The sequence below is a fragment of the Typopeltis vanoorti genome, chromosome 21 (assembly GCF_054136105.1).
Source record: "Typopeltis vanoorti isolate ZY-2024b chromosome 21, IOZ_Tvanoo_1.0, whole genome shotgun sequence".
NCBI classification, from domain to species: domain Eukaryota; kingdom Metazoa; phylum Arthropoda; class Arachnida; order Uropygi; family Thelyphonidae; genus Typopeltis; species Typopeltis vanoorti.
In genome coordinates this window covers 68704525-68720697 of record NC_143569.1, presented here as the reverse complement: position 1 = coordinate 68720697, position 16173 = coordinate 68704525, and the positions used below count along the sequence as shown (strand labels likewise).

The 16173-nt window shown below is 39.0% G+C and overlaps 1 protein-coding gene across 1 annotated transcript in view; it reads right to left on the bottom strand.

Moving 5' to 3' along the window:
- Positions 1-16173, bottom strand: part of LOC150094948 (guanine nucleotide exchange factor DBS-like) — a 500966-nt gene that overhangs the window by 104839 nt on the left and 379954 nt on the right. Inside the window, exon 20 of the mRNA XM_090411335.1 lies at positions 15366-15563. Within this exon, the coding sequence (XP_090267461.1) occupies positions 15366-15563 (198 nt within the window). The remainder of the gene's footprint in view (positions 1-15365; positions 15564-16173) is intronic.

Sequence of the window (16173 nt, the reverse complement as noted above, 5' to 3'; positions counted from 1 at the left end):
AGGGCACAGCTAATAACAATAGTATGTATTTGCTGGATTTCTGCTCAGGACACTGACTAGTCATTGCTAATACCATGTTCCAACATAAAGATGTGCACAAGTAAATGTGGAGAGAGGACACAAGAAAATAAGAAAAGCTTCATTGACTATGTCATTATTAATAGTGATATATTCATGCTGGTTCAAGATGTAAGAGTATACATAGGATTTGAAATTAGAAGTCACCATTACTTGGTGCTAAGCAGGATAAAAATGGATATTACATTTAAAAGAACTGTAGGTAAGAACGTTTTAAACAGAATTAAAGTTGAGCAGCTTTTACAGGTAAACTGTAGACTCGACTATATAAACATTATTGAAGAAAATCTGAAGCAGTTTGAAAACAAGAACCAAACCTTGCAGTATTGGTTGACAACTGTGAAGAAGAGATTGATTGATTCAGCTAGGGAGATATGTGGTGAAGTTGTCTGTAAGGATACAAAAATAAGAATCCCCATGGTGGACAAGAGGTTAGAGAAACAGTTTTGGAAAAGAAGAAGAAAGCATACCAAAAGTTCCTAGCATATAAGTTGGCAGATGCCCTAAAAGAATACAGAGAAATATGTAAGAGAGCTAAACAAAAGTCATGGAAATACTTTGGTAAGAATATAGAAAATAAATATCAGGAAGGTTGCAAAATGTTCTGGAGGATATTGAGGAATCTTAGAAATGGAAGAAAGTGTAGTGTAAAAGGAATGAAAGATGATAAAGGTGAACTGAAAACTGAGGTAAGGATATCCTAGATGTCTGGAGCAATTACTTTGAAAGACTCTTAAATGAAACCAGCAGTGGCAGAACCATATTAGAAAATTTTCAAGAGGAATACAAAGAGAAGTACATATCAATATTTGAGGTAGAAAAAATCAACAAAAACTTGAAATACAGAAAGGTTTGCTGGAGTAGATGATATTTGTCCAGAAATTCTTACGTCTGTAGGTATAAAAGAGTTTTGCAGTGGCTACACTGCATAAATCGGAGGGGCTTGGTCAGAAGGTTGAATTCCAGATAATTGGAATAGTGCACTAATCTGTAAAGAAGGGAATAAATTTGAATGTAAGAATTACAGATGAATTTCTCTACTAAGTGTTCCTTTTCAAGCATACTTGAAAAGAGCTGAGAAAAATTGTGGAAGAGAAAGTGGGAGAAGAACAAGCTAGGTTCATTCTAAATTGAGGTCATCAACATCAGATTTTCACTTCACAACAAATAGTTGAGAAATCATGGGAATGTGACAAGGTCTGTACTTAAGTTTTGTAGACCTAGAAAACGTATATGACCAGGTGTCCAGAGAAAAAGCTTTTCAAAACACTACAGTTATATGGAGTCAATGGAGCATTATATGAAGCACTACACAGTCTATATTAAAGTCATAAGTCAGCACTTAGAACTGAAGGAAATACAGGAAGATGGTTTGATGTAAAATCAGGAGTAAGACAAGAATGCACATTATCTCCACTCTTGTTTATCATCTATATGGACTTTCTTTCATATTTCACAATATGAAAGAAAGTGGTATTAGGATTGGAGATGTCAAATTCAGTGCTTTGCTTTATGCAGATGATGTTGTACTCCTAAACATATCTAGTGGAAGTCTCTAGGACGAAACTGAATAACAGCTGTAAGAAATTTGATATGGAAATCAGCAATAAAAAGACCAAAACTATGAAAATAGACAGAAACATTGAATACATGAACTACATTCTGAATGGACAGCCTATAAAACAAGTAAAATATTTCCACTATCTAGGCCAAGTTTTTAGTAAAGATGGCAAGTTATATTTGGAAATAGGCAACAGAATAAGCAAAGCAGTATAGTTGGTACTACCAGCTGAATAAATGTATATGGAATAAAAATACAGAAATTAGTAAAAATACTAAATTAGCAGTCTAGGAAGTTGGTCATAACTTAAAACTGGTTTTAAGTTGGTCATAACTTAAATAACATAACTTAAAATAAGGCACTTGTTCAAAGACTAAAGACTACAGTTATGAGGGTTCTGAGAAAAAATAGGGAAACGAACAGATGGAATCAATAGCAAAATCATATTAAAAATGAAGATATTGGAAAGGAACTTGACATTGTAAGCATTATGGTATGGTCATTTAAATAGAAAGGATGAGGAAAGGTTAGCAAAATAGCTGTTTGATGCCAAGATGGCAGGAATGGGACCCCAGAGTAACATCAAGGTCTAGGTGGATTGATTCAGTCAGAAGTGCCTTAGAAGCACAAAATGTTAGATACGAAAATATTGGAGTGCTGATAAGTAATTTGGAGGAAAATTGTGGATACGAGAGTAATAATAATGTAAACTAATCAGGTAGTGCTGTCATAGCACTACCTAAGTTAGGTGGTAAAAGTATTCGAAAATTTTGTCAAAAAGAGTATTCAAGAATGAGTAGTGGTACGAAAGAAGACACAGAGAGGAACGATAGTGTGTGTGTGTTGCCTAGGTATGATAATCACGAGCTGAGTAGAATAATAATATTGAATGACATAACAGCTAGAATGTGTGACAAGAGAGGACTGGAATATTGGGATGCTTGGAGTGCATTTGAGGACAGAGAGGAATTGTATGCGAGAGACCGCTTACATCTGAATGAGGAAGGACATAAGCATCTGAAGAAATTGCTGTTCTGAACGAGTCAGTGTGTCCCAGGGAGGATGATAGCAGGGGTGGCCTCTTGTGGGAATGGATACTTGGGAGAAAGGAGACGATGTCAGGTAACACTGAGCCCAGTGGAGTCTAGAAGGGATAATGCTGGGTATAGAAACAATGGCATTTATATGCTTTATACTAATGCCAGGAGTATCCGGAATAAGGGAGAGGAATTGGTGGCACAGACAGCATCAGCCTGGCCAAAAATTATTGGGATCACTGAGTCGTGGTTGACAGAAGGGGACATAACAACAGGAATAGAAGTCGCTGGGTATAGTAATTTTCGTCAGGATAGCGTGGTGGTGGGGTACTGCTTATGATAAGTGATGACCTATGTCCTCTAAGAGTGGAGGCTTTGGAAGGCTGTGACACTAATGATTTTGAAAGCATATGGTGTGAGGTGGAGATGAGCAAGACAGGATATTTAGTGGGGTGTTGCTACAGACCAAGGAGCACAGAGGGTGGGGACCGGAGATGTTGAGACAGTTTAGTTTGGCAAGTGCAAGAAGAATGATTGTTATGGGAGATTTTAACTACAGTAGTATAAATTGGAGAAAGGAAGATGCATATAGCAATAAGGGAATGGAATTTCTAGAATTCTTGAGGGACAAATGTCTTAGGCAACATGTAACAGATGGAACAAGAGTTTTGGATTTGGTTATAGCATCAGAAGAGCTGATAATAACTGAGATGACATCTCTCCCAGCAGATGGAGAGAGTGACCATATGGTTTTGATTTGGAAAATGAAGAGACATGCAAGAGTATCAAAGAGATGGGAATGTATGTGGAATTATAAGGCAGGTGATTATAATAGTCTAAGACTTAAACTTGGGGAAGTTTCATGGACGGAGGACTTGGAAGGCTGGGATATCATTAGTGCATGGGAAATTATGAAAGAATGTTTGTTAGCAGCAATAGTAAGTTGTATACCACGAATGAACAAGAGGACACGATTTAGAGTAAACTAGATGACAAGCAATATTAAACAGGAATTGCATGCGAAAAAGAGGCTATGGAAGAGATATAAGGAGACAGCTGAAGAGTATAGTTGCATGAAGAGTGACTAGTATGGTAAGAAAGATGAAACTGGAATATGAAAGGAGATTGGCCCTAAGATCCAAAAAAATCGTAGGGAATTTTTTAGATATTATTATTATTTGACACCTCCAGGGAGTCCAAAGACTCATCGAGGGAGGGCACCTGCTCTACAGCTCTATCTCCACCACTCAATCCACCAACTCACTACAACTACACCAACGCCATCTACCGCTGACCATCGCCACTAGTATTTTCACAAACAGTCACAAACATCCATGCCCACGGAAGGATTTGAACCCGCAGCCTTTTGGCTAGAGAGTGGATACACTAACCACTCGGCCAGTCAGGGAAGAAGATTATGAATTCATAGAGGGGAAAATGGCCAGTAGGAGGAGAAATGACTGTGTAAGAATGATATTGTGGGATAAAAATGGGAATAGGGTGACTGATGCAGAGGACATAGTGAAATTGTTCGATGAACACTTTATCGGAGTATTTCATCCTGGAGGAGCCAGTTTTAATGCTAGACGGATTGGGTAGGTTTGAGATTTAGAGGTACAGGAGGAGAGTGTGTTTCAAATACTGAGTACTCTGAATGTCAGTAAAGCTGTGGGACTGGATGGTATTTCACCATGAGTTTTGAGAGAATGTTCTAGGGAACTGACAGTGCCTTTGACCTGGCTTTTCAATGAAAGTCTGGCTGCAGGAAAGTCATCCATGGAATGGAAGGAAGGTAAGATAGTGCCATTGCATAAGGGCGGTAGCAGACTGAAAGTGTCTAATTATAGGCCAGTTTGTGTGTCATGAGTAGTTAGCAAGATCTTGGAGAAAGTAGTGAAGGATACAGCATTGGGAGGATAATGTTATCTGTGAGAGTCAACATGGATTTGTGAAGGGACGCTCTTGTTTTAGCAATATGCTAGTGTTTTACGATTAAGTTACAAAAGCATTAGATGAGGGAAGGGCATATACTGCAATTTTCTTAGACTTAGTGAAGGCATTTGACAGGGTGCCACATGATAAGCTGATGTTTAAGTTGCAGCACATGGGTCTGGATTATCAGATTGGTGAAATGGATTCAGGATTGGCTGTCCGATAGGTATCAGAGAGTTGTGTATATTGGGCAGTTTCAAGGAAGCAGAGGATTACAAGTGGGATCCCATAGGGCTCAATACTGGGACCTATATCATTTAACCTTTATATCAATGACATTGTCAGTGGATTGCAAGGGGATATTCTGTTGTTTGTAGATGATGCGAAGCTGGGAAGGATTATCAGTAATAGTGAAGATGCGGCAGCCCTGCAAGAGGATTTGAATAAGCTAGATAGGTGGGTAAAGGAATGTCGATGTCAGTTTAATGCAGCAAAATATAAGGTCTTGAGGTTTGGGAAACATCGATGGGACACTGCGTACTCTATGGTAGGAGTTATACTGGAGGAAGTAGGGGAGACAAGAGATCTGGGGTTGATGATTGATAGAAACCTGAAGTTTAGGGGACATATTGCAAAGGTGGTGAAGGTAACACAGAGGATTGCAGCAATTATGAGAAGGACACTGACCTGCAGAGATAAGAGGGTTATCATTCCATTGTATAAGTCTCTGATCAGATCACACTTGGACTATTGTTCTCAGATTTGGTCCCTAGGATTTGAAGGGCATAAATTAACTGTGGAAAGGGTACAAAAGTGGATAACAATGATGGTTTCAGGACTGTACAATGATAGTTATGAGGATTGGCTGAGGGAATGTGGACTGCAGAGTTTGGTGGATAGAAGAAAGAGAGGTGATATGATTGAGACTTTTAAACTGTTGAGAGGTGGTTACAGGGTTGACACTGGGGAGTTCTTTCGCTTGGTTGAACAGCAGGAAGGAGTGATGACAAGAAGCCATCCCTGGAAGTTACGAAAGGAAACTGTGAACAAGAGGGTAAGGAGTGGTTTCTTTGCATACAGGGTGGTTGAACCATGGAATGCATTGTCTCATGGAGTGGTGAGAGCGAGAACGGTCAATGAGTTTAAGGACTGATATGATAGACTTTGTGTTTCTTAGGGGGGGGGGGACCTCTCCTCGATGAGTCTTAATAGACTTTGTGTTTCTTAGGAAGGACCTCCCATGATGAGTCTTTTGACTCCATGGAGGTCTGAATAATAATAATAATAATAGAAATATGATACTGTACGAGGGTCAACATGGCTTTGTGAAGGGTCGGTCATGACTTAGTAATTACTAACATTTTACAATAGAGTAACAGCTGAGTTGGATAAAGAAAATGGCTACATGATGAATTTGCAAAGGCATTTGACAGAATACTGCATAGAACTCTGTTACGCAAATTAGAACAAATGAGGATGGACATGAATTTGGTTAAATGGATAAGTGGGTGGCTGCCGGACAGATATAAAAAAGTGATATATGGAGGGGGCAGAATTGAGGCAAAAACATGTGATTAGTGATGTGCTTCAAGGTTCAGTGCTGGGACCAGTCTGTTTAATTTGTACATAAATGATAAAGGAAATAACATGGAAGGAAATATTCAGTTGTTTGATGATGCAAAATTAGTAATAGTAGATTAATAGCTAATTAAGGTGATGTGGAGAGCTTGCAGGACAATTTAAATAGGCTGTCAGTATGGGCAAAAGATAATGGATATCAATTTAATGTTGAGAAATATAAAGTTATGCATTTTGGAAAAAATAGATTACAAGCTGTGTATCATATCGATGCTACTGTACTTCAGGAACTAGATGAAGCTAGAGAGTTAAAGTTTAGAGGACATATTGCAAAGGTAGCCTATAAGATTACTTGGCTATTGAAGAACACATTAACATGTAGAGATAAGGAAGATGCTATTCCTCTTTATAAGGCCTTGTTACATCCACATCTGGAGTAATTTCTTAAGTCTGGTCCCTCTGGGTTTCTTGGGAACGAGAATGCAGTGGAGAAGAATCAGAGGCAAGTGACCAAGGGATCATCCAGGGTTCATCCCTAGATGATCCCTTGTTCTAGAATGTTGAATGAAGGTGTTGTTATCAGGAGTGTGAGGACTAGATTTTTTGCTTGGAGTGTTGTGAATGAGTGGAATGGGTTGTCAGAGTCAGTTGTGAGTGCTTTGTCTGCTAATGGGTTCAAGGAGAGGTATGATAGATTGGGTCTCCTGCAATGAGTCTTTGGACTCCATGGAGGTGCCTGTATAATAATAATAATAATAATAATAATAATAATAGCCTGAACACCCCCCCCCCCCCTTGAGAGTACATATGAGGAAATTGACGATGATGATGATATCAGACCTCATTGTGATAAGCACATACCATCACACACACAAAACTTATCAAACTTAAACTCATTTAATGTTCTGCATTCACAACACACTCAGGCAATTCATTTCACTTGCCAACTACTCTCCATGCAAATAACCTCCTCACTCCTTTACTTGCACCCTCCTTATAGTTTCCAGGAATGGCTTCTTGTACTTTTCCCCTATTCTATGAATAATTTATTCCATGTTAACATGGTGACAACTTATGAACAACTTATACATCAAAATCATATCTCCCCTCCTCCTAACATATTCTCAACATCATGAAAACTAGGTGACCAAATCTGTGCATAATAATCCATTTAAGGCTTGATTAAGGCCTTATGCAATGGAATCATAACCTCTTCATTTCTCCATGCCAAAGCTCTGCATCATTGTCACTATCCAATGTGATGACTTCACAACTTGTGCAATATGGCCCCTGGATTTCAGATCCTTATACAGCACAACCACTGCCTGCTCTTTCATCGTCTCTACCTCCTTCCAAGTTTCCTTGCCGAGTGTATACTTTGCATTCCATCGGTGCTTACCAAATTTCAAAACTTTACACTTTGCAACATTAAACTGACAGTTCCACTTACCTGCCTGTTCATGCAATCCATTCAAGTCCTCCTGTAAGATCAGATCTGTTTGACTCCACATTATTCTCCCCAATTTTGCATCATCTGCAAACATTTGCATACCTCCAGTTAAACCTGTTCCAATATCATTCATATACAAGTTGAAGAACAATGCCCCCCCCCCCCCAATTCAGACTGATGGAGCACACCAATAGGGACTTTCCTCTTTTTGGATACTGTGCCCCCATATACAACTTTCTGACAACCAGTCACAGATCTAACTCACTCTGTTATCCAATCCTATCTGTTTCAATTTATTTAATAGCCTGTCATGTGGTAGTCTATTAAAAGCTTTTGCAAAATCTAAGTATACCACAATATGCACCTCCCTTTTCCAATAATACATTTGTCACTTTGTTATAGTACATAAGTAAGCTGATATAATCATAATTTACCTTTTAGAAACCTGTGCTGACAATCACAGAGAATACTGCTGTTATCAATCCATTTCTGTATTCTAGTTCTGACTAATCTCTTCAATACCTGAACCACAACTCCAGATATACAGATGGGCCTATAATTTGTAATCACAATATTATCACCACCACCTTTATGCAGTGGAACAATTTTACCTTCTTTCCACTCTCTTGAGACCTGTGATACAGTAAGACTCTTTAAACAAGTATTCCAATACTATTGCCAACTCCCTGGAACATTGACATCAGTCTTATTTAATTCCATGTATACCTCTTGCTTGTTCACAGTTAAGCCATCCTCTCTTATTTGCTCTACGCTTATGCTTCTCATGATTTCACCCTGATGAGGATGAAAAACCCTTACAAATTGTTCACTGAATGCATCAACTATGTCGTAGCAGTTACTATTCCACTATCTTCATCTATTAACATCACTTACCATAATCATTCTTCTTTCTTCTTGCCACATATCTGAAAAAATCTCTAGGGTTTTTTAAGCCTTATTTGCTAATTTCTGCTCATGCTGCACTTTTGCTGTCCTTATCAACTGAGTCTATTTCCTGGCGAGGCTTTTTATACTCCTCATGCAATTGATTATCATCATTATTCATCTTGTTCTGCTTCCACAGTATCCTCTTCAAGATTTCATGCTTAATCCCTTCATTCATCATTTGACACTTATATTATTCAATCTTTTTACCTTCAGAATACATTTCCACATACTGATGTTGTTAATATTTTTTGGTCAGTTCCCATACAGCATTTATCTCCTGCCCACTTAATTCCTCATTATATGTTACAGCTCCAAACCATATCCTAAGCTTGTTATAATCACCAACCTTGTAGTTCCACATATATCCTTTCCTCATAGAAGTCTTAATATGGCTGGCCACCATCAAGGTGATCACCACATGATCACTCTTATAAACTGGGGGGGGGATGTGATGCCCCACATATAGTTACCTCCTCTGATGAAATGATCAGATCTAAGAATCTTGATTCTCATCCTCCCCCCCCCCTTACATACTACTAAGGGAGGGTACTCTTCCTTTGTTCACTAATCCAGATTACTTATGCATTTCTTCATCGTCACTTTCCATGTTCTAGCCTATAGGCACATCCGACTGAATTCTTCCATCAATCTCCACCTCACCATGCACACTTAAAAAAAACCATTGCCACTATTTTCCTCTCCCATTTTCACCTAACATGGATGTAATTCCCCTGCTATAATCAACAGTACTCTCCATTCCTTCTTGTCCTTTCTCTCCTCGTAAAAAACGTTGTTCCATTACATTTCTATTCCAATCAGGATATGATCCTCCAACTATGTTTCACTCATTCCAACAAAATTTTGGGTAAATAAACTGAATCAGCAAACCATTTCATCTCCTGTATTTCTGATGCTTTTGGTATCTGTAAATAAATGCAGCAATTCACTTTCAAGTCTATTATCAGTTCTATCCATGCCACTTGTTGGTTGTGATTTCCCTATGCCCAACCATTCCTAATTACCTTTATCACTCCTCTCTTTCTCCTTAGACTCAACTACACCACTCACATCCAAGGCCATCTGATTCATATGCTGACCATCCTCATACACACATTCACTAATACTTCCAACATCCACTCTCCTTACTATCATGTCTTCCTGTCCACTCTTGACTCTCCCTTTTCCTCTCCATCTTGCATTTTTGCTCTCTCATCATTATCTCTCACATTACTACTATCTCGTTTACAGCCACTTTAGTCTCACCAATTACTCTTACTTACTTTATCCTCTTGAATCAATCATTGCTCTCCTTTGCCAACAGTCTCTCTCTCTCTCTCTCTCTAGCTGACTCACATCAAGTTCATTTAAATGCAATTCGTCACTTTTGTACAAATCCATCATTCCATCAAATGCATTCTACATATTTATGAACTCTATTCCCTCCTTCTCACACAGCTCTGCAACATACCATTCATGATCCCTGGTTTTGAAACTCATTGCTATCATACCTCAGCAACATGCTGACCATCCTCATACACACATTCACTAATACTTCCAACATCCACTAATACCTTTCAAACCACACTTATGCTCTCCTGAACAACCTTTTGATATCCATCCTCACATTCTCATTATGTACATTAAGTCATCTGTCCAAACATAAGGTGCTGCTTATCTGCTTCTCATATATAACACATCCTGCTAATTTTCCCTCCTCAAAAGCACATTTTATGGAATCTCTTATTTCCCACACTGTAATAATGAAATCTCCATACATCCCTATAATAAATTTAGTTTAATCCTTTATCCAAGTGTGAGCAAAGAAAGTTTGCGCCTGAAAGTATCTTCAGGACTGGAGTAAGGTGGTACAACACTGGGCAACTCGTTGCAAAGGTGGAGCAAGCTAACATCACTCCTATCTCAGTATCTCCCATAATGCAAAACACATCTCCTTGCGGATATGTATAATGTTATCCATTAAGGGAAGGGCCACTACCCAGACTAGTTTCGACCTTTATTGAGGTCTCTTCAGTGGGAGCCAGGCCCAAGTGGAGATACCAGGACGCAGGATGCAGGACATATATGGCGCAGCTTTCAGAGGGTGAAGCTTGACGCTTTTCATATTCCCTGTTGTCTGTTTTGGGAGCAGTGATGGGAGAGATATTGAGAGTGATGGGAGAGAGGGTGAGCTATTTTAGCTCGCCCTGAGTGGGCAGAAGTGGTTATTCATTGTTGAGTGTTAGGATGGCTTTCGGTCTTTTATGTTTCCAGTGGTCATTACCATCATAGTTTCCGGCTTGCTGTATTAGTTGGTTTGGATGCGTAGATGTCTTCATAAAGAATTTTTCTGCTAGGGAGCGTAGTAGTGGAGAGATGTAGGGGATATTTATGTCCTGGTGGATCTGGGCGTTCGTGATGAACCACAGGGCGTCCAGTATCATTCGCAGGCACTTGTTCATTGATGTAGTCTTTGTAGCTTGAGGATGTTTGTCTTGGAGGTATGGCTCCAGGCTGGGGAGGCGTATATAACTGTGGGACGGTTATATACTTGTACAGTAGCATATTGTTTCTTGAGTTTAGTTTGCTGTGTCTGTTGATCAAGGGGTATAGCTGGGCGATAACTTTTGAAGCTTTGGTGCATGTGCTCTTGATGTGGCTGTTGAAGCATAATTGCTTATCGAGAAGTATTCCGAGGTATTTTGCTTCAGTTTTCCAGGGAATTTTAGAGTTGAACAGGGTGATGTCTCCTTTGGGGGATGCTCGTCTTCTTGTGAAGAGTATCGTTTTTCTTTTCTGGGGGTTTAATTGTAGTCACCAGTCTTCAGGATGATTCAGATTCAGGATGGTGTTTTTTAGTTTTTTGGTAACAAGACGTGGTTGGCGAGATCTGGCTAGAATAGCTGTGTCATCTGCATAAAAGGCAATGGTGGATGTGAGAGGATTTTGAGGGATGTCTGCCATACAGATGTTGAACAGGATTGGGGCTAGCAGTGATCCTTGAGGAACTCCAGCGAGGATTTTCCATTGGGTTGAGACTGTTTCATTGATTTTGACTTGCATCTTCCTGTTGGAGAGGTATGATTTGATCAGGTGTATCATGTTTAGTGGAAGGTTAGCGATGATAAGTTTGTAGAGGAGGCCTTGGTGCCAGATGTTATCGAAGGCCTTTGAGATGTCTAGGAAGATGGCTCCTGTGTGTTGATTCCAATTAAATCCTGTGGTGATGTATTCTACCAGTCTATTGATCAGTTGGGTGGTGCTGTGATTTTGACGGAAGCCAAATTGTTCTTGTGGAATGATGTTTAGTTGGTTGACATGATCTTGGAGTCTGATGAGGATGATTTTCTCAGCTATTTTCCCTAAATTGGATAGCAGGCTGATGGGATGGTAATTTTCAGGTAGGTGTGGGTCTTTGCATGGTTTGTGAATTGGGATGATGTCAGCTATTTTCCATGACTGGGGGAAGTGCTGCCATTTGAGGATGGAGTTTATGATGTTTGCCAGATGTGCTATGCTTTGCATGGTAGTGCCTTGATAACTTGGTTAGTGATGCTGTCAGGACCTGGGGATTTTTTGATCTTGAGATGGTTGATGATGCTGATTATTTCAGTAGGTGAGGTAGGCATTATAGGGCTTGGATTGACATCGGGACGATTTACTGTGAACCTGACTTTACGAAGGATCTTGTATACATGGCTGATGTTTTGGTTCTCATATGCAGGACTGCATTGTTTCTCTAGGTTTCTTGCTATGGCTTCGGCTTTGTCAGCATCTGTGTATGCAAGGTGCTGTTCTGCTTGCAGAGGGGGGGGGATTTGTGCTTGTTCCTGAGGTTGTTTAGGAATTTCCATATGGAATGATCTGCTGTGGAGATGGAGGTGAGCTTGTTGTCCCATTGTTGGTTCCTGTGGTTCTGGAGAGCTTCTCGGACAGATTTGTTTAATCTGTTGAGGGCTGTTTTGTCCTGGGGAGCACAAGTGTTGTGATATCTTTTTCTTTGTCTGTTTTTTTCCCTTATTAAGTCCATGATTTCTTCCGGGAGACGATTTTGTTTATGGGTAATCGTGGATACTGTTGGCTGCTGTTATGGCTTTATTGATTTGATTGGTGAGGTTCTTCATTGCCGTGTCTATTTCTTCCTTGGCTTTTATATGGGGAACCGGACCAATGTGTTCTGGTAGCACTTTCCTAAGTTTCTCCCAGACAATGGAGGTTTGGGGGAGAGGTGACTGGTCTTTGTTCCCTAAGTGAAGTAGGATTGGGTTGTGGTCTGATGATAATTCGTTCAGTGCTTGAATGCTGTGCTGGTATTTGATGTTGTGTAGGATGGCGATGTCCAGGATGTCGGCTGTGCCAGTTGGGCTGTGGTGGGTTGGTTCAGTGGGTCCTGTTATGACAGCGTTGTTTAATCCTGTGCAGCTGAAGAGGATACGGCCATTTTTATTTGTGGTTCTGCTGTTCCAGGAGGGATGTTTCGAGTTTAAGTCCCCAGCGACGATGATGGATTCATTTGTGCATAGTATAGATCCAAGTCAGAAAATAGCAGGGTCTTAGCGGGGGAGTTGTAAGCAGCGTAGATTTTAAGTCTTCCAGTTGAGTTTGTGTGGACTTCAACACCAGTGAGTTCTAGGTTGGAGGTGGGGGGGGGGGTGAGTTCCTGATAAATATGGCTGTACCACCACCTCTGTAGTCCAGTCGGTCATTTCTATATAGTGTGTAGCCTCTCAGTTTTGGATTGTCTGCAGGTCTTAGATGAGTTTCATTAATTAGGATGATGTCAGGGTTGTATCTGTGAGAGAATTCTTGAAGCTCCAGTGTCTTGTTTTTTAGGCCATTGGCGTTCCAAGTGGCGATCTGTAGTGAGTCTGGGAGTAATCTAGTTTTATTCATTAACAAGCATTGATAATATGGTTTGAGTTTCTTTTAGAAATCTTTTTGGGGAGTTTGGTGAAGGGTTTGACTTACTGAAGTCTTGAAGCATGTTTGCCAACGAGGCTGTGATGACTGTTGTCATGTTTGGAAGAATTTAGTCCTGCTGGATATCTTTGGATGAGCGGTCTACTTCGCCGTATGTCCTGCTTCGACGGTGGCTTTCCAGACTGTTGGTATTTTCCATTTGTGAGAGCTGGTATTTTGTTGTCTTTTGTTGGGTGTCAGGCAACTGGGGAGCCGTCAACTCTGGTGCCTGTGGGCAGGGTTGAGAGATCTGTTTCCTTGTTGTCTGTTTTATTCTTAGGGTAGTAACTGCAGCCTCTGTAGTCTGCCGGGTGGGGGCCCCCCGCAGTTCACGCATTTGGCTGGTGAGTTCCTGGGTTTTGAGCAAGTTGCTGTGGGGTGGTTTTGCCCACATTTGAGGCATTTGTAGTCTGCTCTGCAGAGTTTCTGTGCATGTCCGTACTTCTGACATCTGTAGCACTGGCCTGACGAGGCTCTTTTCTTTAGTGGTTCTGTTGTGATTTTCAGACCACAGATCGTTGTTATGTTGTACATGTTCTTGTGTGTTTTGGGTATCTCAATGAGTACTAGGGGCATTGGACTCTTGTCAGCCCATAGCATTCTGCTAACCTTGACAGGTGGGAGATCGTGGAGGCAAAGGTCTTCAGCAATTTCATCTGTGCAGATGTTTTCTGTTACTCCCCTGAGAACAACTTTTAGGTTTTTCTCCGACTTCAGTGAGTAAGTATGATATTTAATATTTGACTCATCCATGGTTTTTGTGAGGAGTCTATAGTCGCCTACTGTGGAGATACCAGGCATAAATATTAGCAAGATCATCTCTACCTATAGGGTTGCAAAACAGTGTGCCACCTTTTTATTAAATTACTCTGGATTTAGAGAAAGATGTTGAAAGTTTATTTTTCACTTGGTTAGATTATAATAAATTTAGTTTAACCCTTTATCCAAGTGGTACAACATTGGGCGAGCGCCCGGTGTTGTACCACCTTACCCCAGTCCTGAAGATACTTTCAGGCACAAACTTTGTTTGCTCACACTTGGATAAAGGATTAAACTAAATTTATTATAATCTAACCAAGTGAAAAATAAACTTTCAACATCTATACATCCCTATTCTCAAGTCAATTTTTACCTCTTTTTCTCTATTTTCCTACATCCTAACCTTTTGCATTCTTTCATTCTAATCCACCAAACATTTTGTCACTGCGCATATTTTTCATCTTACTTCTCATTCTGATAAACTCATTTTTTAAGTCTTGTAATGACAAACACTATCTACCAGTCTGTCATTCCTACTTTCCTTTGCATCCATGGTGTCACTCAATTTTGTTTCATCACCTATATTTTTTTGCTCCATCATTCAATTTCACATTTTACCGATAACTCATAGTTGAACAGAATATTACACTTTCAACACATCCATCCCTCTGTCTCATATCCTATTTAGTCTCTCTGCAAACACATTCTGTCATGTATACATGTTGAACTCATCATAAAATATTAAAAGAATTGCCTACATTTAATTTAATGTCTTTATTTGTAAAATTTTTGGCTAAGTGTCATAGCCATTGTCAATACAATTATATTATATAAGAATGCATTGTTAATGCAAGGAGTGTTAAGGATTTTAAGATTCTATATGATAAATATGTTGTCAGTTGAATGAACCTCCCACGATGAGTCTGTCAACTCCATGGAGGGTATAATTATAATAATAATTCCATGGAGTTTTATTATTAATATTAAAAAAAATAATACATTTTTGAAGAATATAGCCATAAGTGATTAAGATAATGATACTTGTTTATTAAAGAATATGACAAACCTTTAAAGCATTTTTAAAGGCATAACTGGGATTATCATCTCTTCCATATTTCTTGGTGAGAAGAACAAGTTGTTCATATAAGAAAATGTACCGTTGTCTTGGCTTGAAACGCAGCTCACGAATTCTTTCTTTTTTCCTTTCCATCCAAACACTAAAGGCTCCTTGAAGCAATAAGCGTCCATAGTCTGCTAAACTGCCCTGCATATGATACAACGAAGTGTATGAATAAAAATGAACAAAATTTATATCTGTATACTATATTATCATATATAAATTAAAACGTGTGTGTATGTATGTATGTGTGTATATATATATATGTGAATATTAATATAGTTTAAATGACTATAACACTGAGAATAAAAAAGAATAAGGTTTAATCGTGAGACACTACTAGTTTCGTTGAAAAAATCAACTTCAGGTGTCAAATACAAAGAATTATATAAAAAATAATAGAAATATTATAAAATAACAACAACAGACCTAATATAAAAAACTGTGGTACTACAGTTTTTTATATTAGATTAATTGTGAGGCACTAATAGTTTCATTGAAAAAATCAACTTCTTCAGGTGTCAAATACAAAGAATTATATAAAAATAACAGAAACATTATAAAATAACAACAACAGATCTAATATAAAAAACTGTAGTACCACAGTTGTTATTTTATAATATTTCTGTTATTTTTTATATAATTCTTTGTATTTGACACCTGAAGAAGTTGATTTTTTCAACGAAACTAGTATAAATGATATAGGAAACGGCTTAAAGGGAGATATTCAGTTGTTTGCTGATTTGTTGTGTAGTGC